Source organism: Fulvia fulva, chromosome 4, assembly GCF_020509005.1.
Source record: "Fulvia fulva chromosome 4, complete sequence".
Classification (NCBI taxonomy): Eukaryota; Fungi; Ascomycota; class Dothideomycetes; order Mycosphaerellales; family Mycosphaerellaceae; genus Fulvia; species Fulvia fulva.
This window is the reverse complement of record NC_063015.1, coordinates 1,530,749-1,558,463: the sequence shown is the minus strand read 5'-3', so window position 1 is coordinate 1,558,463 and position 27,715 is coordinate 1,530,749. Positions and strand designations below refer to the sequence as shown.

Genomic DNA, 27,715 nt, shown 5'->3' with positions numbered 1-27,715 from the left:
GAATCCCGCGATCAACTTGTGACGAACGACCGAGCTGGAAACGCGCAGCGAGCACTGAACACGTGGAGATAAAGCCCATGTACGAGATGCATCGTCAAAGAAGCAGAAAAAGTGAAAGAATGGACAAAGCTGTGCTCATGTGTCAATGCGTCTTATCGTGGTATCATATCCCGCCAGCGCCGCGCTAAAATCAAAATCATGCTTCTGTCCAGAAAGTCCAGATATTATCATTCGGGAGCCTGTCTGGCGGTGGTCTCGAAGTTCTCAGGTTCGAGATACGACCTATTCGCGTGTGATTAGAAGGTTTCTCGGCATCGCGCTCTTCATTCACTTACCATTCCGGCACTTCCCGGATCTTCTTCCACATATCCTTCTCCAACCTCACTGCAGCCTTTGCGTAAGGTGTAGTCTCCCCGTTGTAACGGCGGCAGTTGCGAACGATGAGCAGACAGTCGCGAACGAAGTCCTCGACGGTCTCATACTGATCCTTATCCAGCTTGCTCTCCATCGTTGAAAGGTCCATGGGCTCCTTGATGACCTCGTAGTAGTCGTGAACCTCTTCGCCATTGACGGGTTGTAGGAAGGGCCAAGCGGAGGAACTGGTTTGTAAGGCGGACAGCAGAGCAAGTAGCAAGCTATGCGACGGATTACGACGTGGCTGACGCGAGAGCGCGTCCATGTCTGGAGACCAGCCAGTCGCTTTGATTGCAGGAATGTCCAGTGGATTGATCGCTGGTAACGGCTGTCCTTTTTTTACATTCTTCCACTGCATGGGCGGCCCATATATGTCGTAGCTCTTGCTCACAGCTCTTATCTTGGCATGAACCGCGGCCTTCTGCTTGAGCAGCATACGCGCTGATTCAAGGTACTTGATCTTGGGCAGCATAGAGCACTGCATTATAGTCCCTCCCTCGTAGTCCTTGATGTATCCCATCCACTTTGGCCTATCCAGCGTGATCTCCTTCGTGAATCCTTGCTTCTTAAAGTAACCGATTGCGTAGTTGTCGGCGTAGGTCAGGAAGTGCATCACATCACTGGTAGACTTGACGTAGTCTTTTAGATGGTTCATGAGATGCGCGCCGTATCCTTTCACCTGCTGGTCGCTGCTGATGGCACAAAACACGATCTCGGCGAATTGTCGTCCCTTGAAGGGTCTGTATGTGATTCCACCCACGACCTCTCCTGGAAGATTTGAACTCTCCGCGAAGCTACCGGGGGGAGGCTTCTTGACAATCGCGATGCTCAAGTGTGTTCGGTCGTAAACGAGTCGCGCAATGTAGTCCTTCGGCATCTTGGGCAGTTGTTTCTGGAAGATGCATTTCAAGCCGGTCAGGACGATATGCGAGTTCGGTTTGCCGTCATTGTTGACCACCTGGAAGGAGATGTCGCCATTCTCTTCCTCGATCACGGCTGGCTTCTTCGGGAATGCGTCGTGGTTGATGACATAGTCTGTCTCGGGCGGTGGTGATACTGAGGGTTTGATGCGTTTCGCGTCGGGCGCATTGCCCTCATCTTGCGCATGGCGCTTCTCAGACTTGACGCTGGCCATGCTATGCGGTGCTGCGGTAGGTGTGTGAGGTGTGGAAGTACGGCGATGCAAGGCGCGATGAACACATGTGAAGCGTGGGGAAATAGCGCGTGGCGGCAGGGGTGAACGGTCCGGCGCATCATCCCGGCCGCGAGAGCGTGCTTGGCAGGGCAGGAGCTCGATCCAGCTGTTCACACAAGTTGAAGCAGCAGCTGTCGTGGACATCCGCTCACCAACAATACCATCGTCACGATATCGACCAGATACTACCCACCGAACACGTCCACGACTCCATGTCTTCACAACCACTTCACGCACTCTGGGAGGCTTCTGCAGGCCAACCGTTCCAGGCTGCTGTAGACAAGGACACGCAGCTCTCCATCGGCTTCTTCCTCCTGCTCGGTGCCATCATCCTGACTGGTCTCTTTGGTCTCAGTATGTGGCATGGTACAGCAGGACCGTATGTATACTGACGACACAGCAGACCTCAACCTCAAGAACATCCCGATCCTCGCCCTTCCAGCTTCCCTCGCATTCGGCTTCGGTGCTGTGTACATGATCTGCGCTGTGGGTGTATACGTATAAGCGTATAACCACAATCGACATAGCAGGACTGCAGACTCAGCTTGAGGAGGGCAGGGACAGCGGTCAGTGAAGGGTCCCGTTCGGGCATCGCAGTCGAAGACACGCACAGGACGCGTGCTGACGCGGTCCCAAACACGTCAAGATGGCAACAGATGGACCAATGTTCGCAGCTGTGACCTCGTCTGCGCGACAAATCCTGCTGTTGCTTCGGTGCATCTCCTTTGCAAAGAAGGCCAACGTTCGCATCTCGGACAAGGGGCTGAGATTTACCACCGACGATGGCAGCGTCATGGAGGCCTTCGTCTTTCTTGAGGCGGACATGTTCTCCTCGTATAGATACACTCCGCCACCTTCGGTGTCATCTCAAGACGATGAAGCAGTGCCGCCTCTCTTCGAAGTAAACCTCATTGCACTTCTCGAAACTCTCAATATCTTCAGCATTTCCGACCCAAGCACTGCGAAACGACCTGGCGAGTATGACTCTTTTGCTGCACATCGCCTGAATCGACACGCTGGCATCAATGCCTTCTCGAACCAAGCACATGCGGGCGTATGCAGCTTCACCTATGACGGAGAAGGCAGCCCTTTGAGCATCAACATGACCGAAGCTGGAGTCACCACCACATGCGACCTCACCACTTACGAAGCTGAGAGTCCGGAAGAGATACCCTTCAATCGCGACAACATCGAACTCAGAACGGTCATGCGGTCGAATTACCTGCTTGATGCCATTGCAGAGCTAAGTTCAATGAACCCAACAGAACTCACCCTGCAAGCCTTCCCAACAACACGACAAGGCGCCAATCTGTCCTTCTCGGCAAGCGGTGCATTGGGCTCAGCTGCAGTCGACTTCACGACGCATACGGACTCGGAGACGCCTGTGCTGGAGAGCTTTTCCTGTTCGAATAGAACGAGCGGCAGCTTCAAGTTTAGTCTGATCAAGGCTGCACAACGTGCGATGGCAAGCTCGAATAAAGTGTCACTGCGCCTCGATGAGGAAGGCGTGCTTTGCATGCAATTTCTCGTTGAAGTCGATGCAGGAGGCACTGGCAACGGTGTGGTCTTTGTAGAGTTCAGAGTCGTGCCTCTCGTTGAAGGAGAAGCTGATGAGGATGGTGATAGCTCCGACTGAACAGGCTCTGCTGAATAGTGACTACACAAGCACGGAGATCCTTCTGATTATTCAGCTCAGATACCTTCATATGCAGATCCCGACCATCGCTCTCGTCCCTTCGTGTCAATCGATACACGTTGACTTATTCCCTCGGGTCCTTAATCATCGACCCCGGCGCACCACTAAGATCATCCTCTTCCTCCTCTTCCTCTGAAGAATGCTCGCCCATCTCCGGCGGACTCGGAAACTCATCCAAATTCTCGGGCAGCTCCTTATCCCTCAACCTGGAACCCAACGCCCACATATCGTTTTTCCCATGATCCAACTCAAACTTCCCCGTAAACGCACCACGATTAACAGACGCATCACGCAAATCTCCCGCTTTATCCTTCGAGCCAGGAGCTGTATATCGTCTTATCTTCTTAAGCAAAAAATCGAAACTCGGCCGCTGATCTGGCTCGCTTCGTAGACATGTCAGAACTAAACCGCGGAGCTCTTGACTGTATTTCTTCTCCGCGGTGACATCGAAGGCTCCATCCGTATCACTCAGGTTTGAGGAGCGCTTTGGAGCGCTCGCAGCTAGCATGGTATACAGCACCGCTCCCACTGCCCAGACATTCGTCTTTGAGCTGAGTGGTCGAATCGTCCCCATGCGGTTTTGTTCGGGCGCTTTGTATCCTTCTGTACCCCGAGCTGCGAAGGCGAGCGGGTTACAGGTAGAGGTGGGCCCACCTGGACAGAGGTACGCAAGGCCCCAATCGCCTAGTTTGGGGACTGGATAGCCTTTGTACACAGAGGACGAGGACGAAGGCAGGGCCAGGAAAACGTTATTGGGTTTGATGTCGCGGTGCACGATTTTCTCCCAGGGCAGGATAGGATTGCGGTACAGTTCGCCGCGGTCCATGAGGATTCCAGCCGTGCAGAGGTTGTGGAAGAGACACCAGAGGAAGGGCTCGGGGAGGAGTTTTAGGGAGCGAGAGTGATCTGTTTCAGGCTCATTGTCGCGGCGGAGGGAGCTGTAGCCTACATCTCTAAAGAGGTCTTCGAGGTCGCCGAGGGGGCAGAATTCGGTGAGGATGCGGTATGATCGTTCACCGGGACCGAAGCGCCAGTTTCGGATCTTGAGGATAGAGGAGGAGGCGCAGCGCCGGAGGCTGTACAGGGCGTGGACTTCTACTGGGACGCTGGAGGGGTTCGTGGCGCTTCGTGGTGCGCCGTTGGTCCAGGTGTCGCGGTCGCGCCAGATGGCGTCCGTGTCTGGGTCGTTTTCGGGGAAGTAGGAGTCCTTGATGACGACGCGGTCTATGATGAGGCCGGCGTGGTTTTGCTTGACAGATAGAGTGGCAATGCCGAATGCTCCAGCCCCAAGATCCCAGCTCCCAACCCAGCCGGCTCCAAGTTCTCCAAGCTCTGATAGTGCCCGACTCTCCCTCTGCTCCAGTTTCTGCTTCGCGGCTTTCTCCAACTCGGGGAGTTCGAGGACGATGTGCTCCCAGGTAATGACGAAGTTATCCATTCGTTCCAGCTCTTGTTCTACATATTTACATTTCCTGCCCTCGCGCAACCTCAATAGTTCCTCGGAGAGGTCCCAAACCTTTTGCCTCGCCTTGTGCAAATTCTCTTCGCTCTTTCTGTATTGCTCGAAGGAAGGTCGTCCGTAGTCTTCGTCGCCATATTCGTCGTCGTCCCGGGGACCACCTGCGTAGCTGCCCTTGTGTTGTCTCTTCAGCTTCTCCGCCGTCTGCTCATCGGCTTTTGCGGTGTTCCACGCTTTGATGGCTGAAGAAACTGTAGCTTTCTCCTCTGCGCTGAGTTGATCCCAGGCTTCTCGACCCTCAGCCTCTTCGTCTTTCGAGATATCAGTCAAAGGCGACATGCTGAAATGTCTCGTGGAGTAACAAACCTGGTTCGTCTTCCGAGTCAGAGCCTTTCGCATAATTGGCTTCCGCCACTTCTAGATCGTGCCACAGCTTGTAACCGTCATCTACAGTATCATCTGTAATACCCTGTGGAGTCTCGTCTTCATCGGCCTTGGAACGCTTGTGAGAGGTGGGTGGATCTTCATCCTCGGCAGGTCTCTTCATTATGTCTGCTAGCCTATCTGTTGAGTTGCAGGATAAGCTTTCACGATGATCAAACTGTTGAATGGCGCGACGACAGGTCTGTCGAAAACTAGTAGCATTAGTGATGATACTTGGCGGAACATCCCTTTGTTCTTTGTGCATAGTCCTTTCGAGTATCCCTCCTTCATGCCGCATCGAGCGTTGCTGCCATCTTTGTCCATTGTGTCCGAGGTGCCTTTGACGATCGTATCCGACGATGTCTGCATTGACCAAAACCTCAATGTCATCTCACCCCTACCTTTCGCTCACAACCTCGCTTTTATCTCCCATGCCCGATCCCACGCGCCCACCACGAAGAATAGATGGTCCAATGTCTTCTCGCAGTCTGCCCAGCTCCTGCAAATGTGGACCTTCGCAATGCCATGGGCACCCATGACAACCCTGGTGTCGACTGTTGCATAGCGATTCAATGGGAGTGCTGGCAATTTCCTTCCCCAGGCCAATTTGCACCACTCCTTCAAATTGTTTGGATCCTCCTTCCCGAGCATGCACAGGGTGGTCAGAGGGTCTGGGATATTCCCGCCGATTGCCCGGAGTTGTTCGGCCAGTTTCCAGTAGAATGAATGCCACGGTTGCAAAAGCGTCGGGGCATAGTCTTGAACAATAAGAATGAAGTGGTTGTCCTTCATCCAGGCGACTAGAGCTTCTAGCCTGATCCATTTGCATGTATGGGTCAGGCTAGGTGTGCGCGAATTGCGGCGTGTAAGTGATATTGCCAGGCTGTACGACTGAGTAGGGCCAGATAATGTCTCGAATCTCGCGCGGCAGAGACAGCAGCAGGCGACACCTAGTCTGCGGTGATGTGATGTCCATCGCGAAGACCGGTTTTGCTGGTGTCTACGGGTAGTTGTGTATGGGTGTTGATTGTTCGATACAGATAGAGGTGCCGTTGATATTGTTCATTGATGATGGAAGTGCTGTCGATGTTTTGTGTCCACTGCAATCGAAAGTGCAGCTGCGCTCTCTGGCATCAATGTTTATTTCCAACGCCGGCAAGAGCCAGGATCCGTGACGAAGTCGTGGCGTCGTGGCAGGCGCTTCATTCAGCAGGTACCACTTCAGCGTCTCGCTCTTTCTTCGAGTATGCGGGTTCTTCCAGCTCTTGCCCAGCAACCCAGACTTTGCTTAGCTCTTGCTCGATTTCTTGCTTCCTCTGCTTCCACTGATTGACCTGTGCCAGCTTCTCACGCAGCTCCTGAATCTCTTTCTCAACGCTGTCCTTCTCGCTGGCGGTACCAATCCGCAAGAACTCGTACTCATTCGCGTCCTCGCCCAAACCAAGTGTCAGCGTATAAGAGTGGTATCGCTTTAGCGAGGCTCTGGTCGATATCGTGATGAGCGTAATGCCCTTACGCTTCGCCGTCTCGTACAGGATGCCTTCGACATCAGAGCTGACAGCAGACGTGCCCTCGTCGATAAAAGCGTAACGTGGTTCGTGGTACAGCAAACGAGCGATGCCCATCCTTTGCTTCTCGCCACCACTGAGCACATCCTGCCACATCTTCCGTGTGTCCCAACCGCCCTCGCGCTCAGGTATGTAGCCCAGCTTCGCTTCCTCCAGCATCGCTTGCAGCTCACTTTCGCGACGTCCTGCTTCTCGCATGTCTAACTCGGTATGTGGGTAGATGACCTGATCCCGTAGAGTACCAGGACTAAGATACACCTTCTGTGGCAGGAACATGATGCCATCCTGGCCATTGTTGCGTGGCCTTGATGTCAGTCCGCGGTAGGTCGGCCACAAGCCTGCGACAATCCTCGCGACTGCAGACTTGCCAGCACCGTTTGGTCCAGTAATGAGCAGGTGATCACCAGGCCCGACAATGAAAGAAAGGTTCTCGATGAGCTCCTCACCGCCCATAGGGAATGGTGCTGGAGCAACGACTGGCACATTCTCTAGTCTCACACCATCGAAGCCCTTCTGCCAAGTGCCCTGCACGTCCGTCAGGTTGTAAGGCTCGGGGTAGACGGTCCTTGGTAGCTGGTATGCATTCGCCTGCACGCGATGTAGCGTACTGATAAGCATGAATACTCTACTGGTCTGGCCCGCAAGTTCGGACAGGTCTTTAATGGAGTACATCATGCGACTGCCAGCATCTGCAAGGTTCAGCATGAGGCGCTTGTTTGTAATGAATTGCTTGGTTCGTGAGCCAGCTCTGTCGTTCGACTCTGCTACTTCTGCGAGTTCTGGCGATGTGACTGTCTTTGACTTCGATACCGGTTCTGGTGCCAATCCAAGACCGGGCAGGAAGACGGGAAGACTGGTGATAATGTATCCTAGTGCCGACCAGGTATACTTCAGAACGAAATCTTCGAGCATGTTGTAGCCCACTTTCACGCGGTAAATGCCCTCCATCCATTTCCTCAACTCTTTGAAGCCTTGATCGAGGAGAGCGTGTTCTGTCGGACCACCAGCATAGAATGCCACTTCTTCAGCATTCGCGATGAGCCTAGCATGCAAAGATCTGAAGTCTCCCTCCTTACGACCTTCTGCGGCCTTCAGCTTAGCGAATGGCGGACTCAGCTTTTTCAACAATACTGCAGTACCGATGTATGTGCTTAGGAGACCGCTCAATGCCAGCGGACCAAGCGAACGGTACAGCTGGTAGTTGAAAGTGAACAAGTCCACGAGCGGCTTGCCCAGACTTGAGTAAAGATTCGCAGCGTTGTCACAGAACAGTGTCAGATCGCGGCAGATGAATTGATCCGCACCGTGCTCTACACCACCGTCCAGACTGTGCATCTTGTAGTAGGCCATGTGTGGTCCCAAGTATAGGTCGTGAATGTACCTCGTGAGTCGCGTTCGGAATGCAATACTGATCTTTGCTTGCAGGAACTTGATCATGGAGTTCGTATAGCTGCCTATCACACCAACGGACAACCATTTTGCCAGGCCTAGCAAGAAGTCACGGCCTTTTCCAGCCACCAGATCGCGTACTATGTCTCCGTCGAGTCTGGCGACTACTAGCGAAAGGTATGTCCTCAACAATAGAAAGAAAGCATGTGTCGTGAGGAGACCGGACTCCTTGGATCCTAGCCTGGGTACCGCGATCTGCATGATAGCCATAAACTGATGCACGAATGCGACATTGAGGCCAGGCTTGATGTTCGGAGGTGGAACACCGAGAGGCAACTCTCTGCCTGAGTTGCGCTGCCTGGTGGGATTCAAGAAGAACCTTCTATGTGCATCGAAAGTCGTAGCTTTGATCGGATGTATTGTGACCTTGCTCGTCGTGTCTTTGTACGGCACGTACAACGTACGCGTCCCGTCTTTCGCTCGTAGACCACTGTTTCGCCGCAATAACCTATGTCCCAGATCTCGCTCTTGCTTCCTGCTACTATAGTATCGCCAGCCCCCATAGCCGCTCGTTATGATGGCCAAGGACAAGGCCAACGCGCCGATGAGCTGGCTCGTCCTCTTGTCCAGCGGACTTCGATCTTGGATCTTCGCATAACGGGCGGCGAATCGCTCGTAGAAGTGATCGAACCACTGCGAGAACCGATCAGCGGGCTGCTGTCGGAGGGTAGACTGGGTCGCCATGATGGCGGAAGCGGTGCGGCCAAGGTCGTGTTATTGAGGCATGTCAGATCGTAGTGAGTGCGTACAAGGACAAGTGAACATAGGCAGAAATCCGGACCGGGATCCCTTAAGCCTCTCGGCGCGCAGCAGGTGACCTGAGCATGTGCGCGTTGTACTGCGGTCCAGCATGTGAAAGCAAGGTCATAGCGTGGGGATTGGCTGGATGCCGAGGTGGTCTGCCACGTGACAGCAGAATCTTAGCTCCCGACAAAGAAAGAGCATCCCTGACACAGACAAGTCTTCGTCAAACACGCTGACATAGCTGATGAAGCTGTCCACACAATGCTGTTCTGAAGACTGGTGGAAGAACAGCGAAATCTGTACAATTGCGGCCATGAGATTGGAGATGGGATAACGACTCATGCTGGAGTGCGGACGACAAGGGGACGACCTGCCATTGAATTGAGCATAACAACAACGGATAATACGGAGTGCGGCATGCACTCGACGGCATATCCGTATGCCTTGCCAGGGAGCCATGTAGGATCATCCAGAACATCCACTATGGAACTGCAAAGCAGCGGATTATCACTCAGATTGCGCTAGCCCTTGTGCCTCCAAAGGCGGTTGGGGGAAAGAACTCAGTCTGGCTAACACGGTAGGAAAGCGTCACATGCGGGTTGAGAAGACAATAACAATGCAAAATTAGCTCTTCTTGATTATCAATGCCAACACTCGCTAGGTGCTCTAGGCATTATCTGACTCCAACAACTACTACAAACAGAAAGAAGAAAAGCAAAGCAACTTCCATATAGGCTCCGCCGCCATCGCTGCCGATCTAATAATCCTCACGAGCCAGCGCCGTTGACACTATGGTGTTCTTGTCTGTCGTCCTGCATCGCGCGGCTTAAGCAGAGACTGGGATGCAGGAGACGTTGATGTTGAGGGTACCGTCCTGGTTGCTTGGGCAGCCTGTGAAGGTTGAGGTCAGTACAAGTATTGGTGAAGGCCGATTGTGAGTTGCTTACAGAAGGTGTTGCCAGCTGGGCAGTTGCTGTTCAGCGAGCTGATGAGGGAGACGTTGTCCAGGAGGCAGCTGCCACCGAGGACGTTGCCGAGAATGTCAGAGCCGCTGCTGTTGGTGGTGCAGCAGGAGATCTGGGAGGTGTCAATTACTAGGACAGATGATGGAAAGAGCTCGATCCTTCAGCTTACCTGGCTCCCCACAGCGCAGGTTCCACCCTTGTCGGCACCAGTGGCAGAGCTGTCATCACGGCGGGTGACACGAGCAGAGGCGACGGCCGAGATGGCGAGAATGGCGAAGCTGGTGAACTGCATTTTGAGTTTTGGTTGGGTTTTGTTGGTAGAGTGAGTGTGGCAGAAGTGCTGAAATGAATGTGGGAGTCTGGAGTTGATGGAGTTGCTTGATGATGCTGATGAGAGATGCAGTGAGAGGGCGAGACACTGTTACTTATACTGGGAGATGCTCTCCTTGTGAGTGGATCTGTGTCAGTGCTGGGCACAGGAGGTAGGAGAATGTGAAGGTCCAATATTGTTTCGCCATATTGAATGATCAAATGTGGATACCAGTGGTTCTCCAAGGCGATCTCTCTCGAAGAGGTACATTCCTGCCACTGAGATACCGCGAATAGCACTACTTGGAGTGGTTGTCATCTTGCTCGCCGTTGCGGGTGTGAGCCGTACCGCGTCCGGACCCGGAACCGTGCCAGTCTTTTCCCGCCAAGCCAATGCAGAACCCTGTGATGGCCACAAAGGGACTATGCAATCTCCACACAGTGCGCTCTCGAGCTCGTTATTATTTTTGTTGACCTTCTCCAGCGGATGCTTCGCTGCCCGGCTGGTGACTGCACGCGCAGCAAATGTCGGTGTGACAGCCAAGCGTGCACATGCAAGTCTTCGCATGATCGCCTCCCTTCCGTGCTTGCAGAAACATTGTGGCTCTTTTCTCATCGTGCAGCCAGGCGGCATCTTCCAGCCATGTCTCACTGATATACAGCGTGCATACCCTGTGTCTGGCCCCTCGCTCCGAATGAAGATCCACAAATATCCCGTGATGGGCTCGTGACAGTTGAAAGCCATGTCGTTTTGCAGGACATCTTGTCTGCATACCAGGGCGCCATCAATCCCGTGCCGCCTTTCGATTCATCTAACAACACAACAAACAACAAATCGAGGGCTAGACGGTTCTTCTCACATGGCGGCTCGATCTGATTGCAGCTCCAACCTCGGTGTTGCGAGTCTCTTCTGATGTCGGCATGATGTCTCACGGCTACGTTTAGAAAGTCCGAAGGTACAGCAGCCGCTGATCTGTCTGTACACCTGATCTGAGGCTGTACATTGCATGTGGTCCTGCCACCAGTGTTCTGTTTGCGCAGAGTGAGGCTCCTGGTGCCTTCGCTTTGGCACAACCAAGAATATTCAGCCGTGTTTGGGTCACACGGCGCTCAGTCAGCATGCATGGTGAGCTTTCAAGCTTGAACCTGCTTGCTGATCGAAGTCATACGCATTGTTCGACGCGATGTTAGCCGTTGTGTGCCAAAAAACGTTCATGATGAAGGATTCTCGAGAGTCTTGCAGTACATCGTTTCGCAGCATTCGAATTCGTCTATGCATACATACCTCATCCCACCCTTTTGTCCCGCCTTCTACTCCAGCATTGCCCCCGCAAAAGACGCTCTAGATCAAATGCTTGCTCCTGAAGTACGCCCGCAGGTACACGACCTGCCACACTCCCAACCCCACAAGACACCCCATAGTGCCAATTGCGAACCACTTGACACGCTCGTTCGTGCTCTCGTTGGTATCTCTGAGTTTCATCTCACGGCTCCTCAAGAAGTCCAGCTCGTCAATGATCTCAGCGGCCAGGCCAGACATGCGCTTGAGCTCAACTTCGACCGGCTTCAGCTTCTCGGAGGCTTGGATCGCCGACCAGTCCTTGGCATCTGCGCCGATATCGATGTCGAGCTCCACGGATTTGGTCGGGCTCAGGACGCTGTGGGAGGCTGTAAGGATGTTCTCGAAGCAGACGTCGAAGGCGCTATCGGCGTGGGATGTGAAAGCGTATCGTGCTTCGCCGGCAACATCGCGAGGGCGTGCGTAGTCATTGCCGACTGCATCCTTGATCTGGAGAAGGGAAACGTGTTAGCTGCTTATGCCTCGCACATGTTCTAGCATGTCGCGGCTAGACACGTGCTTCTCATGGCATATACGTACGTGCATGTTCAATGTCTGTCCATCTCCTCTGTTCCCACTGACAGTCGCGGTCACGACTACCAGTTGATCCTTTGCGACAAAGTTCCTGATGCAGCGCTCTTTCGATGCGGATTCGTGGCCTGGATGTGCTTGGATCTCGAATTTGAGCGCGGAGACCAACGGGAGAAGGAAAGCGAACAGCAGCTTTAATGCCAGCATGGCGGCCATTGTACGTGGGTAGAATGAGAGGCCGTGAAGTGGATGTGTTCGTGCAATGGAAGTTGTCCAATTCGTGGCCCATGTCACCCTGACTGATGTCCAGAAGGAAGGTGTGCCGCGACACGCGACTTCTACTTTCTCCGACTTCACGAGGCAAGAACGCGGAAATACATCTGGCAGCAAACCATCAATGTCCGCGCTTTCAAATGCAAAACACGATGCCAGCATCACGCCCTAAAGCCCAGGAACATCCGCTCGAGGCTCCAACCCATACAGGTCTCACCCGAGGATGAGCTCTCCGGTGATTGCCTCGTGAGAAGAACTCACATCAAGATTACATATCGATCGCAGATCATAAAGCCGTGTCATCGTCTGGAGTATGTACATCCCGATGCAGAGGAAGGGATCCGGTGCCTCCATGCTACAGTACATGTATCTAGCCAGGTGTTTGGGCAATACTGCAGCGGTTGCGCCATGTCCTTGCCATAAAGAGCCAGGAGCACAGCCTTCATGTTCCCGGCTCGTCGTGCTTGCCACATGTAACACACTTAGACCTGAGCTGTGGATGATGCGCACTCGCAAGTTGTTGCTGCTTCAACGAGCCAAGAGCCCACAACAACAGTGTTTCACCACTTCTTTCTTCAACATGCCGGTCTGCCTCCCTTCACCCTCTCACATGCATACACAGCAGCATTCCGACAGCAGAGATATCTCAGATATCCGTGGAATGTCCTTGAACGTCCCTCCAGCCTCACGACCAGCACTCAGTCCCTCGGCGTCGCAGTCGAGCCTGAGAGTCGGCTCTGACAACGACCTACGATCAATCTCACGCAACATCTCTCGCCGCAACAGGTACGTGAGCGATCATTCACGTGCATGATCAGCTGTGCAGACGACTGAACACGGTCTAACACACTCATTTGACAGCGAATCCGACTCTCCACTCACCACGCCTTCCCCTCGGCAGCCGCCAGCGACAGAGAACGATCCTGCAGCACTCGCACTTTTCCAGCACTGGCAGACGGGTCGCAAGTTGTCAGGACCGCACGACTTTCACTCATCTCAGCACTACCTGCGTCTTTACGTAATGGCAACAAAGTCGCAATGCGAGCCACTGCAGAACGAAGGTGAGCTCCACTACCATTTCTCCTCTTACTTGAGCGAGACTCACTCCAGGCACTGCGGACTGATGGACACATAGTCATGGATCTCTGGAGAGGCCATTATAAGCACGAGAACTTGACCGCCCCAGCGTACCGAATGGAGTACATCTACAAGTACACCAAAGGTCCGAATCCGATGCGCAGGTTCCTGGTGGCCAGCGCAGCATACCGAGCATTGAGCGAGCAACAGACCGGATCAGACGCCCGCCTTTCGGACAGCATGCGAGCGTTGATGTTGGCGCAGCCAGATATCGCAACTGACTTTGCTGAAGCACTCATTGCCCTGCACAAGAGTGACTTGGCAGATCCACGCAAAGGCCCCCCGTGTGAATAGCACACGCACGAGCACTCAGTCCCGTGTCTGGCTCCACCTCCAGCAGAAGCATGGCAGTCTGACGGTGCTGACGACGCAGCTGGGCCACCAACGCCCCCCGAAGCGCCGGAGGCTCCTGAGCCACCGAAAGCACCTACAGTCGAGAGAGTCGGCGCGGTCCCCGTCATTGCGGATGCTCCTGCTGTGGAGAAAAAGGACGTCACCGTTGAGGAAAAGGATGTTGTCGTTGAGAAGAAAGATGCTGTAGTTGAGAAGAAGGACGAGAAGAAAGAAGCTGCCGAAGAAGTCGTGGCCAAGAAAAAGGATGCAGTCGTTGAGAAGGCCACCACCGTGCCAGACAAGCCGGCGGCTGCAGACAAGTCTACTGCCGACCTCGCCAAACCAGCTGCAGATTCGGCAAAGACTACGGCGACCGAGGCGAAGAGCACTGCCGGCTCCGTCAAGACCAAGCTCACCTGGAAGCAGAAGATGAAGGCAGCCAAGGCTGTTGGCAAGGGAAGGAATGCATACCATAAGGTCGCTGTCCGGTTCAGGATGCTCGGTAGGAAGAAGTGAGGGTCGGTCGTCGGGGAATGCTGCTCGAATGTTGCACCTATACCTACATTCATACCGCACCTCGTCTCGATTACCTGTTTAGATAGCTGTTAGATACCCTCTCGTTCCTATAGAATTTTGATTGTGTCCTGGTGTTGATGGCCTGCATCACGGTTGGTTATGACGTCTTGTATCACTTTCATACTACATCTCATCTTGACCTGTCGCATGGCCAGGAGTATTGAGAACGATGAGCGTGAAGACAGAGACGAAGAATGTACAGTGTAGTGTAGGGGTCAATATATGTACAAACGACCCTTTCACACAAATGTTGTTTACTGGTCAAAGTTCTTGAGTTCGGGCATGAAACCCAGACCTCCTCCCTTGGGATGATGAACCTTAGGCGCTCCACCCTCACCAGTAATCTCCACACCCCCAGCACTGCGGTCAATGACATGCTTCCTCAACAAGCTCAGGATCTCACTGTTCTTCCACCTCTGCGGTACGGGTCTATACGCAGGCTTGAACGTCCCTACAGTCTGCGCCCACTCGCCCTTTGCTGGCTTGTTTATCTTAGGATCTTCGTTCGGTGTGATGTCCATCCCTTGCGCTTCAGGCGATGCCATACCAGGTCCCGCCCCTTCTGCATACGCCATTGTCGTCGGGGTGGGTTCTTGCGTGGCCCAGTAGTAGATATCCCAATCGTTCTCGTCGAGGAACAGGTCGTATTGTTGGAGTTGGTGAAGGGACATTGTAGCGAGGTTGTCGTTGGCGAAGGTGGAGCAGAGGAGATCGGATTCTAGCGTGCCTCTTTTGCGGCTTTGATCTGTTGGGAGCGAAGAAGTTAGGGTCAGCGATGTGACTTTGTTTGCGGGGGAGGGACGTACAGAGGAGACGGGCACGCATTGTGTTGGCGTCCTCGCCGGTGCGGCGGAGGGGCTCAACTCTGAAGGAGCCGCCTTCGATTTCACCTACATCTAGGTCGGAGTTGGGGCCGGATTTGGGGGCTGGGTCTTGGGTGCCGCCCGTCATCTTCTCGGTGTTGGACGGGGTGGAGTCCTTGGGTGTGAAGTTTGGGTCGACGCTGGTGATGAGCTCGGGTGGTGGGCCATCTTCGCCGATGCTGGGGAACTCGTTGGCGATGGTGGAGTTTGTGTTGGTGAGATGCGGATTGAGAGGCTTCTCTTTCATGTATCGTCTGTATTCTTCGGCTGTGTCGTTCATTCGCTCGCTCATGGGCACTGCGAATCGTGATGTGGTTGAGACGAAAGTGCGGGCATTGGAGCGAAGGGCCAAACGGCTCGATCGCAGCAGCACGCGCGCTGAAGACATTGTTGCTGGTGAGGTGTGTGCAAGAAGACGGTGTCGTTCGGGAGAATGTCTATGTGCAATGGCTAAAGATCTTGAAAGCCACGATCGATGATGTTGTCGAAGGAGCTGGAGATCTTGAAGTCATTGACCTCCGACCAATCAAATATTGCTTATTCCCGGTGTTTGACTTCGCGACGACAAATCCTGACCATCCAACCTCACCTCTCTCCTGCTGCACAGCCAGTGTGTGCTGCCAGCCTTGTGGTGCCTTTCCCTCGAAACTCTCGACCGAAGACTGTCGTGGCACGACACACGCCGCATACCGCCATATCATGGCTACCCATCAAGCACAACTCGCGTTCCGAGCGGCGAGACCACCTTCGTAAAACAATATGGCTGGCTGGACATTGGCGACGGTGTGGCAGTGCCACTTCCACTGGGGCTGCAAGATGTTGACTTTGATGGGAATTATTGATTGCGGACCTGGTCGAATTAACCTACGTCGTGCTTCGTGTCGACCTCCTTATAATGACAGTCACTAGTGACATGATCATAACCTCCGATCATGGAAGGCATCTCACAGTAGGCTTGTCTTGATCAAATCACAATGTGGCTTTCATCTCAATCGTTGCTCAAAGGAAGCATGGGCCAGACCATGCCGGATTCGGTCAGTATGAAGACAAAGGCTAAGTAAACCTTTGCACCTCTCGATACCATCACCAGCACAATGCAGCAGTTCTGCATACGCCAAAGCTATAGCATCACAGGTAACTGCAATGGCTTCCAACGATACCGAGCTGGCCTACTACATCGAGCAGGAGCTCAAGATCTTACTTCCTCTCCACGGAGAAGAAGCACGTGGTAAGACTGTATTACCGGCGACTACCACCGACTGCCGTGAGAATGCTGACCGAAGACTACAGAGCGCCTAACGGCTGATGCGCGCCGCGACTATGAGCGCAAAAGCCCAGCGGAGAGACTAGAGATTGTCGAAACATACGTCAAGTTGGACGAAGAGCGACTCAAGCTCGGCGAGACGCACACTGCCATCGAGCGTCTTTTCGTGGACGCCGGTCTGCTCGCCTCCATCAAGGCGAGGCCAAAGGACTTCGGTGGAGAGCTCATAGGTCAATACTTCGGCCACGTAGGCTCCTGGATTGCTGATTTGAAAGCACATCGCAAGTTGCTGGAACAGCTCCAGGCGATATACTATCGAGACCTGATCTCCCAAGATCACCAAGACTACGTTCAGCGAGAGATAGATGAGGTCGACACTGGTGTGAATTTCCTTCAGAACCAGATGGATGAAGTGTATGAAAAGTACACACAGCGGTCAAGCGGTTCAATCCTGAACAGCGTCAGTCAGGTCCTTCGTAACCTCACGGTTGGCCAGCAGCCTGCTAGTGATCCTCCATTGCCAACTACGCACTTCTTGCGGCAGCCACTCGATCCGGACTATTTCGATCCTTCAGAGGACTGGAGAGGCGTACAACAATTTGGGCAGAGCATGTCGACTGGTGTGGGTTTGTGGTTGCGATACGATCAAGATGAGAACATCGTTGATGTGAGTGCTGCACGGTGCGCCCACCCGTCGCTGTTATAGCTGACGAAGGCTAGCGAATTGTGCGCAAAGATCTGTCGCTAAGTGCGGCACGATGGTCCAGCCCAGACGATTGGTACGGCAATGTCAACGACATTCATCATCGTATACCCATGGTGAGTACTGAACTGTGCACGGCATCGTCGTTCAATATGTACGCACGCCTCACACCCTGCCGGCTTCACTCACTTAGATGTCACCACGTACACGCGAGCTTAGCTAACAGTCTGGTTTGTAGGAATACTGGCTGCAGCACAAATGTGCAGCTGCTTCTAACAAGCATTTTGTAGGAATGCGGACTTATCATCAAGATCACCAACGGCAGATGATATCGCTGTACAATGAACACTGCCCGCATAGAGACTTGCATGCGGTGCTTGTGGAATACATTGAAATGAGCATCATGCAAGATGAGGATATAGTGTTGCCAGAGACCGCGCTCTGGTACATATTTCGACACTTAGTAGAACAATGCTTGATCATGCGACGGGGCTCTGTTGATAGGCCTGTTTGGGGCTGGAAGCAGATCGTCCACTGCGACATCAAACCTCGTAAGTCGCAAGTCCATCACTTCGGGAGGCGCTGACCAATGCGATGCAGCCAACGTATTCCTCGACTATCCAGACAAGAACGAATTCACTTCTTACCCTACTCCGAAAATGGTGAGCGATGAAGATGAAGTTATCGTTCGGTTCACACACTGACTCGCTCGTCCACAGGCCGACTTTGGCTTGGCCATAGAGACTTTCCGAAATGATCCCAATAATCCGCGCGAAGTAGGTGGAACGCAGCCCTATCAGGCCCCCGAGCAACTTACCTATCGGGTGGCACACGGCCCTTGGGCAGTAGGCTTGCCTTTGCTCGACTATTCCAACATATACGGTATGAACGCGACGTCGTAATACCTGACTAACAGTGCTGACGATGTGTTAGCCATCGGAGCAACGATGTATGCGCTTATGTGCGTGGACCAAGATGTCGCACACCGAATGCAGCCCAAATTCCTCAGGCTCGAGGAAAGATGGACCTTTACCCCCGCTGCCGTACATGGTTATGGTGATGCACTTAAGGACTTGGTAATGAGGTGTCTTGAATGGGAACCCAAGAAACGACCAAAAGACGTGGACCTCCTCGCGGAGATCAGAGCTACTATCAACAACCTCCAGGGTGATGTCGGCGATAACCTGCGGCGAGCACAGAAAGCGGAAGAGACAGGCCACGAGTACAATTTGTGGTATCCAGAGGAGGCGTACAAGCTTGGCTTCGCGAGAGGCGTTCCAGAAGATGGGGATGTGACGGCTGGCGGTCAACGTACCCGTACTCGCAGCAGCAGCGACCATGAGACGATACCGATGGCGCAGCCTGCTGGGCGGCGGATGATGCTCTCGAGCGGTTCCGACCGTTCTGGACGTGTGCAGAGGAGTACTCGAGCTTCCCGCAGGCCAAGCCGCCCGAGGTTCTCTTTTGAGCCCAGTCGGTGATCCTTTGTTACATTGTAGCAGGACGCGGATTTCACACAAAGGGCGGACTTCCGAATGCGGCGCATTCAGACAATGTCGCTACACTGGCTCTTCGCCGCAAGGATTTCGACCTGGGATTTTGATCCCGATGGACTTGGAACTACTTTGAAGTTCCAACAGTGTTCATGACAGTCACAGATTGTGAGCCACAACATGTCGCGTGTCAAGATTTGACCTGTACTTACATTACTACAGGCTCAGCAGCAATCAGTAGGTACTGCGCCCTTGGCCTCTCGCCTTCAGCGACTCCTCGCAAGGTCGCAGGCAGACCATTGCCTGCTCTAGCCGCCGCGCTTGGTTGGTTGGTTCAGAACTCCACAACCCCTTCGGAGCAAAAAAGTGACGTACGAGGCCTCAAATTACCTCAGAAAGCCAGAAGAACATCCGACACACAAGAGTGGGATCCCGATGAAGAAGACGACGACCACAAGATATGGCGAGGGGCAAAGATCCTTGGTGGTGGCATCTCCAAAGCAGCGCTCTACGTTGAAGTTGACAACGGCCACAACATCGTTGACAGGATCGTGGTAAAAGACACGCTGGTCACCTCGAATAACTGGCACAAGGATCCTAGAAGATGGCATGGCTGGACTGAAAATGGCAAACCTGAAGACCGCGTCCCTCTCGAATGGTGGACACACCATCTAGCCTCAATCTGCCCGGAGACACAGTACATCGTTCGACTTCGCGGCGCACCAGCCCTGGATTATACACGCTGCATACACCGTATTTACATCGAATACTGCTCCCGTGGTGATCTGACCGATGTTGTGGAGACACACCGTGCCGTCCCCGACCGCGTTCCACAACAGTTCCTATTCTTCGTCATGAAAGTTCTGGCCGAGTGCGGGCTGATCATGGAACAAGGTGGCATAAACTTCAGACCCAACGACTGGAAACAGATCATACATCGCGATCTCAAACCCGATAACATCTTACTCGACGCCTCTCGCCCAGACCACTTCCCTCTATGGCCACAACCCAAACTGGCAGACTTCGGCCTGGCCTTCCTCACAACGCCTGACGATCCCGCAAACCCAGTAACACGGAACTCCGGCGCTGGAACAGTGGGCTACCTCCCCCCCCGAACAGAGCTCCTTCGTCAATGACAAGACCCTGCAACCCGTTCACGACTTCAAAATGCCCTCGCCCTGTAATGTCTGGGGTGTCGGAGCTATCCTAGCGAGTCTAATGCGGAAGACCTTCTTCAACGCTGACACCCAGCCGGATTACCTTGATACCGGGCTTGGAAGTATTGATCCGGAGCTGGTTTCTTACAAGTTTACGGAAGCGCAACGCAAGAGATATGTGTATCAGCCCGAGATGTATGAGATTGTGGAGAGGTGTCTGAAAGTGGATCCTAAGCGGCGGCCGACGTTTGGGGAGTTATTGGATTTTGTGGAGGGTCATGAGAAAGCGAATCTCTATTTCAGGAACGCGAGTGGGGGAAATCAAAGGTTTGACTGCGGGTTGTTGATCAGTCCTGAGACGGAGAAGTATAAATTGGGGTTCTCGTTCTGGGAGGTGGATCAGGAGGGGTATGCTGCGTTCCCTGATGAGCCGGCGGCCAATGCTGCAGATGCGATGATGGGAGACATGGAGGAGTTGGACTTCTTCCTCTAAGTCTGACCTTCGGGAGCAAATGTAGTCAACTCAACTCTATAACCTCAACTCCTCAAACTCCTCATCCTGCGGAAACCCCAAATGAAATCTCCCACACTTCGCCCACTCCAACACCACCTCACTCCCCGTCTCAAAATCTATCACCCGCCCCCCTTGCTTCTTATCCTCCGACAAAAACCCACAGACCAACCCCTCCCCACTCACACTCTTCTGCCACCCGGGTATCGCAAATCCGAAAACCGTGCCCTTCACGTCCCAATACGTCGCCTGCTGCGTGTTGATATACTTCCAACTCCCCCTCATCCTAAAGGGCATCGGGGTATTCTTATTACTCTCAAACATCGCCTTGATGTCTTTTGACGTTGACGAGGGCGGGCATTTTGTGCGTTTGGTGGGTTGGAATATTGTTACAAGGACGTGGGGGAGTTGCTCTTCCTTGTCGGCTGGGGTGATGGCGCCGGAGGGAGATATGCTGTATGCGACGGAATCGATCTGGATCATTTCGGATTCTTCGTCTTCGAAGTAGCCGATGCCGTGGTTGCCGTGGTTTGTTAGGAAGGCCACGGGGGGTCCGCCGTCGCGGAGGCCGGAGGTCCAGGCGCTGTGGAGGGAGTATTGGAATATGTCGTTTGGGATGGATTTTACGGCCATGGTCAGGATCGCAAGCGTAGTACGTCGATCGAGGGTTCTTTTGTTCCTGTTACTGTGGTTTCCCCGGGGAGTTGTGAGCCCGTTAGCTAGCAGATGTGAGGTCTAGGGAAAGAGTGTGTTCTGACGAGGATATTTGAAGGAGATTTGACATGAAATGTTTAGTATGAAGGCTACAATATAGCGGTAGGCTTTGCTAAGCCATATGCCGCCCACCTACCTCATGCATCGTCGCCGATCAAGATTTGCCGACCTCGCAGTGGAGACATCTGACAACAACACCAACACCAACACCATCTCCTTCTCCTTCTTGTACCACCGTTCTGGTGTCCAAGAGGTTGTCATCCAGCTTATGGCTCTGTGAGATCGTAATGTAGTCTCATGCAAGAGTGCTGGCTGCTCCTTCTTCCTCGCATATTACGCCCTAGGGAAGACATTGCAGCCGCCAGTGCCTGTGGACGCTCATAGCCGAAGTCGCATGCAGAGGCCTATCTCAACGATGTCTCTCGCGTTTAAGCTGACCTTTCCTTCATTAATTACTGCATCACAGCAAAAGCTTAAAGATTGAAGCTAAAACGCTATCGACCCTCCACCTCAAGACCGACTTTTGTGTTACACCAACCAAAGTCCCACAACATACACACAAAATGACTACCAAAGTCCTCTTCTTCGGCTCAGGTGCAGTGGGCGCAGTCTACGCGTACCTGCTCATGAAAGCTGGCTGCGAGGTCACTGCCGTATGTCGCTCGAATTACGACGCCGTCAAGAAGGATGGCTTCCACATAGACTCCGAACGCTTGGGCAAGGGCATTCACATCAAGCCCCTCGTTGTGCGGACATGCGACGAGGCCGACGGTCCCTTTGACTACGTGGTCGTTTCCTGCAAAGCTTTCCCAGATGCCAACACTAGCCAGACAATCGCGCCAGCTGTGACGAAGGGGCACACCACGATAGCACTTTTCCAGAATGGCATCGGCATCGAAGAGGAGTATGCTGCAGCTTTCCCTAGCAATCCTCTGCTGAGCGTTAGCGTGTACCTTCCGACCACGCAGACTTCGCCAGGTCATATCGAGATGGGAAACGTGGAGATGCTTGAGATCGGCCCTCATCCTGCACCTGGTGCAAGCGGCTACAACTCCACAGCAGAAGCAAGTGCTGAGCAACTGGTCAGACTCTTCAAGTCAGCTGGTGGAAACCCTCACTACTACGCCAACATCCAAGAACGGCGCTGGTCGAAACTATTGCTCAACGCTTCCTGGAACCCAATCTCTGCCTTGAGCTTGACCAGAGATCTTGCGTTCCTTGCATCATCTTCTTCATCCCACGATGTGATTCACGGGATTATGAGCGAAGTGAAAGAGATCGCTCAAGCTCTGGGCTACACTTCCGTTGACGAGGCCGCGGCTGAAAAGTCCTTCAACATTGTCAAAGTCCGCGAAGGTACAAGCCACCCAGGCGTCGAGCCGAGCATGCTCGTAGATATCCTCTACGGCCGAAGAATGGAAGTCGAAGTCATCCTCGGAAATCCAGTCCGGATCGCGAAGCGGCTGGGGTTTGCTGTGCCGAGACTAGAAATGCTGTATGCGCTATCGAAAGCACTGGACGAGGCGACACAACACCGCAAGCCCGGCAAGTCATTAGAGACGGATGATTTGAAGAAGCAAGGAGCGAGCACTACTTGAACGGGTACGATCTTTACGCCAAGTCTACGACCCAACTGCCGATATGCCACAAGCTTCGCCGCACCCCAGCAATCACCGCACCCTACCACTATTTGTGCGTCTTGCACGTCGCCGTTGCGCCTTGGGCAGGGCACATCGGTGGGGCCCTTACCCCTGCCTCGTAAAGGCCCCCCCCTCCTACCCGTTGCCGGCTCGAGTGCGCGGAAAAGATAGATACTAGGGGTTCTTCGAGGTACAGTGTTAAGTAGCTAGAGGTTGAAGTTCAAAGATTACGCCGAGTGTAATCAAAAGTGCACGCAAGACCGCTGGGGTGCGGTGATTGCTGGGGTGCGGCGAAGCTTGTAGCTGCCGATATGAGCACGGCGCGACCGGCCTCCACCCGGGTTCTGGATGTCAGTTCAATTTATTCCATCAACTTGAAACAAGCTATACCAGTGGTATACCACAGGGCTGAAGCCATCGCTATACGAGCGCCCTATGGTTCGGCGAAAGAGTGGGTGAGCTGAGTGCACAAGCAGGCTCTTCCTTGCTATTTGGATGAATTGAAAACAGCTGGGTGACCTCGCATGCGACTTGGACCACTTCTTAGATGGCCACAGACGTCAAAGATGTCGTTGATGATGTCGCTGAGGGGTTGGTGTGGAGGTAATGCAATCTCCTGCTGCGACTTGCTTTTTCTCAGCTCCTCCTTTGCATCGTCTTCACACCACATTCGCCCTTTCTTTCACTTCTACTTTCAATTCATACCAGCTCGTCTTCCAGCCTCAACTTCGTTTCTATAGCCACCCTTCGAGCCATGCATTCCTTCACCACAGCCCTCCTCACGGCCCTGACCGCCACCCTCGCCTCAGCCGGCACCTCAGGCTCAGGCACTACAACCCGCTACTGGCAAGCGACACCCCGATCCCATGCCTTGCCTCCCGTCCACTAACGGCATGATAGGGACTGCTGCAAAGGCAGCTGCGCCTGGCCCGGCAAAGCAGATGTCTCCCAGCCCGTCACAACCTGCGACAAGAACGACCAGCCGATCACCGACATCGACGCCAAGTCTGGCTGCGATGGCGGAGATGCGTATATGTGCTCGTCCCAGAGCCCGTGGGTGGTCAGTGATAGTCTTGCGTATGGCTTCGCGGCTGTGAGCGCGCCGGGTGGGAGTGAGAGTAGTATTTGTTGTGCTTGTTATGAGTGAGTCGAAGACGAAGAGGGACGGTGATGGAAGAGGTGAGGTAGCTGATCTGACCCAGGCTCACGTTCACTTCTACGTCCATTGCGGGCAAGAAGATGATCGTCCAAGCAACCAACACTGGCTCGGACGTGGGCGAGGGACAGTTCGATCTGGCGATGCCGGGTGGTGGTGTTGGACAGTTCAACGGCTGTGATACTGAATGGGGTGCCCCAAGCGGTGGATGGGGACAGCAGTATGGTGGTAAGTATTCTTGGTGTCGTCGGACCAAACGAGGACTTACGACTCCGTAGGCATCTCAAGCAACAGCTGCTCCAGCTTCCCAACGGCTCTGCAGCCGGGCTGCAACTTCCGCTTCGGCGACTGGTTCGAGGGCGCGGATAACCCGACGGTGGATTATAAGCAGGTTACTTGCCCGACTGAGTTGACGGCGAAGACGGGGTGTGTTAGGACCGATGATTAAAGACCTCGTTACTAAATCATGCTCTGTGCTGGCGCAGAGCTTTGACAGTCCCGCGATAATGAAAGCACGTAGTCGATCCAGCAAGTTTGAATCGGACAGCAGTGCAAAGGACGTCCCGTTACTTCGGTCGGTGGAATACAGTCATTGTGAGATGACATCAAGGACCGCGATGCTGATAGAGTACCGTTTCGAGATCATGTGACCATCGTTACACTGCAGTCAGGCAAAGTGCCAAAGTCTGGACCGCATTATGGGTCCAGGAACAAGGGTGTTGAATTTGGTATTTCTGGAGTATATTGCTTGGTCCATGCTCCCTCGTGGTGTGTCGAGTCACGCGAGTGTGTGTCGTGCGGAGCTCGTGTCGAGAGACGCACAATCGGTGAGATATGATGGAGACACTATCATGTCAGATGTCTTTCAGGTTCCCAGGCAATCACGGTGTAATGTTGATGTGGAGTTGTGGCTGGAGTGAATCGTCGGGACTCGGGAGAGTTTCAAGCTTTGGCCCAGCTGCAGCCGTTGCTCCTTTCTCCGGACCGTCTCCCGCGAACTCTCCACCGCTCGGACGCTTCGGCTCATCATCTCATGTGAAAGTGACCACTTGGCACTGACCACGCTTCGTTGAACGTTCTCCTTCCACCGACCCAGCTGACAGGTGTTGTCGTTGTTGAGGTATCGGAGGAAGTGGTTGTTGTGATTTCTGCTGCCGCGACAGCTCACTCGCGTACTTCTCACCGTCCCCTGTCATTCGCCTGAGATCTCCGAGTACACGACGCAGGCGCGACGCTTCCTCAGCAGGAGCGTAAGCTCAGCAATCTGAGCTTCATCTGAGCTGCATCACTTATCGGGAAGACGCATACATCACACTCCTCCTCAACGCACCCAGACAACGACTGCATGCGCTGTGCAACAAGCGTACAGCTCACACGCGCACATTGTCCCCACTACTCATATTTGCAGTGAGAGGGGAAGCGACCTCCACTAGACACTCCCACACTGGCGACGACAACGAGGCTCAGGACACCATTGCACAGACATGGCCGCCGACTACAGGATAAGTAGACTGAGCTGGGCAGTATTGCTATTTGGCCTGCAGCTCGTGCAGGCATTCTACATTCCCGGTGAGCAATGCCACCGAAACGCGCTGAGGTATCACGCTGATAGGAGGCAGGCTTCTCGATAAAGTCGTACGCAGAGGGCGAGACAATACCACTGTTTGTCAACAAGGCGTACAGCGACAACACGCCCATTCAATATGCATACTCCGAGCTACCTTTCGTATGTCCATCCTCTGGCAGACATCACCCGGGAACTGGTCTCATTTCTGGCTCAAGCGTGGCCTTGAACCTCGGTGAAGTTCTTCGAGGTGACAGAATCACGGTTTCGGACTACGAGCTGGTCATGGGTAAAGACGAAGAGGCGAGATACCTTTGCAGCAAGACGATCGACAAAGCAGGCTTAAAGAACGCGATTGAAGTCGTCAAGAAAGGATATGTTGCTGAGTGGATTGTGGACAACCTCCCTGGTGCGACCAGCTTCGTGACTGTTGACAAGAGCAGAAAGTACTATGCTTCTGGATTCAAGATGGGCTACGAGGAGGTCTCGCTCATGACCGGGCAACCGCGCTACTTTCTAAACAACCACGTCACTCTGGTTATTCGACACCGCAACGCGCCAGGCAGGGACGGACAAGCTGGAAAGAAGGTCATCGTCGGGTTCGAGGTGTATGCGAAGTCAATTGAGGCCGAGAATCGTGATGCGACTGGGCTGCCACCATCCCTGCACGACGTACATAATGGCCTGGAACTTGCTGTCAACCAAACCACCATCAATGTGACGTCAATCGAGCATATGGAGGCTGCTACCTTGTGGGACAACATCGAGAACGCACCCGATGACCTCAACTTCACTATTCCATATACCTACAGCGTGTACTTCCGCGAGGAGGACAAGCTTGATTGGGGCAATCGGTGGGATCTTTACTTTGTCGACCAGGAAGAAGGCAACAATGTTCACTGGCTGGCCATTGCAAATTCTCTCATCATTTCTGGAATTCTATCGTCTGTCGTGGCCTTCATCCTTGCCCGCACGATTCGTGGCGATATCAAGGGCTACCGAGATGGCATTTTGGAAGATGGCAAGCTGCGAGCAGGCAAGCGTAGCAAAGGTAGTCGGTCTCCGCGAAAGAGGAGTTCTGAGGGCGGTGGTTTGCTCGAGAAGGTTGATGCTGTTCCGCAGGACGATGAGGTCAGCTCCGACGATGAAATCCCTGAAGACATTACCGGCTGGAAACTGGTCCATGGCGATGTGTTCCGCCAACCAGCATTTGGCTTCCTCCTTGCACCGCTGATCGGTTCTGGCACGCAATTGGTCTTCATGTCCACTGGCCTTCTCGCGTTGTCCTGCTTCGGCTTCCTCAACCCATCTTTCCGTGGCGGCTTCATCTCTACTGGCTTTGCCTTGTTCTTCGTGGCTGGCGCATTCTCTGGCTACTTCTCTGCCAGAGTCTACAAGACCTTCGGCGGCACCAATTTCAGGACGAACGCCATTGTGACAGCAACACTAGTGCCCGGCCTTCTGTTCGCCACAACTTTCATCCTCAACCTCTTTGTCTGGGCCCAGTCATCTTCGACTGCAATCCCGCTCGGCACGCTCTTCGGACTGGTCGCACTATGGCTCTTCATTCAACTCCCTCTCGTGTATGTCGGCAGCTGGTATGGCTTCGTCCGAGCAGGTGCATATTCTCATCCTATCAAAGCGACCACAGTGCCTCGCCAAATACCGCAACAGCTGTGGTACAGCCGATCCATCCAAACAATTCTTCTGGCCGGCCTGGTCCCTTTTGCTGTCATCTTTATCGAGCTCATGTTCGTCTTCCGCAGTCTCTGGCAAGATAAGAGCGGCTACTACTACGTCTTCGGCTTCATGGCCGTGGTGTCGACTATTCTCATTCTGGCGGTGATGGAGACCACCATCATTGCTGTGTACATTCAGCTCTGTTCAGAAGTAAGTCTGACCTGCTGAAAGATAAGCGTTCTGATACTAACATTGTGACAGAACTACCACTGGTGGTGGCAATCCTTCTTCGTCGGCGGCTCATCATCCGTCTGGATCTTCCTATACTGCATATATTACTACGCCAACCACCTACACATCACCGGCTTCACCAGCTCCATGCTGTTCTTCGCCTACAGCTTCCTGGCATGTCTGGTCTACGGTCTGCTCACTGGCACAATCGGCTTCCTGACAGCATACGCCTTTGTGCGCAGAATATACGGCGCTATCAAGGTCGACTGAGGGACTGTCGTCAACAGCAGAACATCATGTACAGGCCATCATATATACTGCTCCTGAC

The 27,715-nt window shown here is 53.6% G+C and overlaps 15 protein-coding genes across 15 annotated transcripts; 8 read left to right on the top strand and 7 right to left on the bottom strand.

Moving 5' to 3' along the window:
* Positions 1-227: 227 nt before the first annotated feature.
* CLAFUR5_04329 (Histone acetyltransferase GCN5) lies at positions 228-1,549 on the bottom strand (the record flags this gene model as incomplete). Its single annotated transcript, XM_047903477.1, has 2 exons — positions 228-282; positions 336-1,549. 2 exons carry the CDS (start codon positions 1,547-1,549, stop codon positions 228-230), a joined length of 1,269 nt encoding a protein of 422 aa, XP_047760728.1.
* Positions 1,550-1,821: 272 nt separating this feature from the next.
* On the top strand, positions 1,822-2,113 carry CLAFUR5_04328 (uncharacterized protein; the record flags this gene model as incomplete). The annotated part of the gene is made up of 2 exons (XM_047903476.1): positions 1,822-1,963; positions 2,013-2,113. The coding sequence occupies 2 exons, from the start codon at positions 1,822-1,824 to the stop codon at positions 2,111-2,113; spliced, it is 243 nt and encodes an 80-aa protein (XP_047760729.1).
* A 142-nt stretch (positions 2,114-2,255) lies between these two features.
* On the top strand, positions 2,256-3,245 carry CLAFUR5_04327 (DNA damage checkpoint control protein rad1; the record flags this gene model as incomplete). Its single annotated transcript, XM_047903475.1, has 1 exon — positions 2,256-3,245. The coding sequence occupies one exon, from the start codon at positions 2,256-2,258 to the stop codon at positions 3,243-3,245; it is 990 nt and encodes a 329-aa protein (XP_047760734.1).
* Positions 3,246-3,369: 124 nt separating this feature from the next.
* CLAFUR5_04326 (Serine/threonine-protein kinase ATG1) lies at positions 3,370-5,485 on the bottom strand (the record flags this gene model as incomplete). The annotated part of the gene is made up of 2 exons (XM_047903474.1): positions 3,370-5,075; positions 5,131-5,485. The coding sequence occupies 2 exons, from the start codon at positions 5,483-5,485 to the stop codon at positions 3,370-3,372; spliced, it is 2,061 nt and encodes a 686-aa protein (XP_047760735.1).
* A 904-nt stretch (positions 5,486-6,389) lies between these two features.
* Positions 6,390-8,888, bottom strand: CLAFUR5_04325 (Peroxisomal long-chain fatty acid import protein 2; the record flags this gene model as incomplete). Its single annotated transcript, XM_047903473.1, has 1 exon — positions 6,390-8,888. One exon carries the CDS (start codon positions 8,886-8,888, stop codon positions 6,390-6,392), a length of 2,499 nt encoding a protein of 832 aa, XP_047760736.1.
* Positions 8,889-9,774: 886 nt separating this feature from the next.
* Positions 9,775-10,205, bottom strand: CLAFUR5_04324 (uncharacterized protein; the record flags this gene model as incomplete). Its single annotated transcript, XM_047903472.1, has 3 exons — positions 9,775-9,839; positions 9,896-10,025; positions 10,083-10,205. 3 exons carry the CDS (start codon positions 10,203-10,205, stop codon positions 9,775-9,777), a joined length of 318 nt encoding a protein of 105 aa, XP_047760737.1.
* Positions 10,206-11,564: 1,359 nt separating this feature from the next.
* On the bottom strand, positions 11,565-12,308 carry CLAFUR5_04323 (Endoplasmic reticulum vesicle protein 25; the record flags this gene model as incomplete). Its single annotated transcript, XM_047903471.1, has 2 exons — positions 11,565-12,011; positions 12,102-12,308. The coding sequence occupies 2 exons, from the start codon at positions 12,306-12,308 to the stop codon at positions 11,565-11,567; spliced, it is 654 nt and encodes a 217-aa protein (XP_047760730.1).
* A 556-nt stretch (positions 12,309-12,864) lies between these two features.
* CLAFUR5_04322 (uncharacterized protein) lies at positions 12,865-14,351 on the top strand (the record flags this gene model as incomplete). The annotated part of the gene is made up of 4 exons (XM_047903470.1): positions 12,865-13,151; positions 13,227-13,426; positions 13,501-13,788; positions 13,816-14,351. 4 exons carry the CDS (start codon positions 12,865-12,867, stop codon positions 14,349-14,351), a joined length of 1,311 nt encoding a protein of 436 aa, XP_047760731.1.
* A 314-nt stretch (positions 14,352-14,665) lies between these two features.
* On the bottom strand, positions 14,666-15,662 carry CLAFUR5_04321 (Succinate dehydrogenase assembly factor 2, mitochondrial; the record flags this gene model as incomplete). Its single annotated transcript, XM_047903469.1, has 2 exons — positions 14,666-15,156; positions 15,218-15,662. 2 exons carry the CDS (start codon positions 15,660-15,662, stop codon positions 14,666-14,668), a joined length of 936 nt encoding a protein of 311 aa, XP_047760732.1.
* A 1,279-nt stretch (positions 15,663-16,941) lies between these two features.
* CLAFUR5_04320 (uncharacterized protein) lies at positions 16,942-18,722 on the top strand (the record flags this gene model as incomplete). Its single annotated transcript, XM_047903468.1, has 6 exons — positions 16,942-17,205; positions 17,259-17,357; positions 17,480-17,792; positions 17,842-17,903; positions 17,961-18,123; positions 18,175-18,722. 6 exons carry the CDS (start codon positions 16,942-16,944, stop codon positions 18,720-18,722), a joined length of 1,449 nt encoding a protein of 482 aa, XP_047760733.1.
* A 164-nt stretch (positions 18,723-18,886) lies between these two features.
* On the top strand, positions 18,887-19,870 carry CLAFUR5_04319 (uncharacterized protein; the record flags this gene model as incomplete). Its single annotated transcript, XM_047903467.1, has 2 exons — positions 18,887-18,902; positions 18,957-19,870. The coding sequence occupies 2 exons, from the start codon at positions 18,887-18,889 to the stop codon at positions 19,868-19,870; spliced, it is 930 nt and encodes a 309-aa protein (XP_047761421.1).
* Positions 19,871-20,420: 550 nt separating this feature from the next.
* CLAFUR5_04318 (Alpha-acetolactate decarboxylase) lies at positions 20,421-21,035 on the bottom strand (the record flags this gene model as incomplete). Its single annotated transcript, XM_047903466.1, has 1 exon — positions 20,421-21,035. One exon carries the CDS (start codon positions 21,033-21,035, stop codon positions 20,421-20,423), a length of 615 nt encoding a protein of 204 aa, XP_047761420.1.
* A 644-nt stretch (positions 21,036-21,679) lies between these two features.
* CLAFUR5_04317 (uncharacterized protein) lies at positions 21,680-22,714 on the top strand (the record flags this gene model as incomplete). Its single annotated transcript, XM_047903465.1, has 1 exon — positions 21,680-22,714. The coding sequence occupies one exon, from the start codon at positions 21,680-21,682 to the stop codon at positions 22,712-22,714; it is 1,035 nt and encodes a 344-aa protein (XP_047761423.1).
* A 589-nt stretch (positions 22,715-23,303) lies between these two features.
* On the top strand, positions 23,304-24,360 carry CLAFUR5_04316 (Endoglucanase; the record flags this gene model as incomplete). Its single annotated transcript, XM_047903464.1, has 4 exons — positions 23,304-23,347; positions 23,657-23,899; positions 23,959-24,140; positions 24,191-24,360. 4 exons carry the CDS (start codon positions 23,304-23,306, stop codon positions 24,358-24,360), a joined length of 639 nt encoding a protein of 212 aa, XP_047761422.1.
* A 1,036-nt stretch (positions 24,361-25,396) lies between these two features.
* CLAFUR5_04315 (Transmembrane 9 superfamily member 7) lies at positions 25,397-27,657 on the top strand (the record flags this gene model as incomplete). Its single annotated transcript, XM_047903463.1, has 3 exons — positions 25,397-25,481; positions 25,532-27,366; positions 27,418-27,657. The coding sequence occupies 3 exons, from the start codon at positions 25,397-25,399 to the stop codon at positions 27,655-27,657; spliced, it is 2,160 nt and encodes a 719-aa protein (XP_047761425.1).
* Between the last annotated feature and the right edge of the window lie 58 nt (positions 27,658-27,715).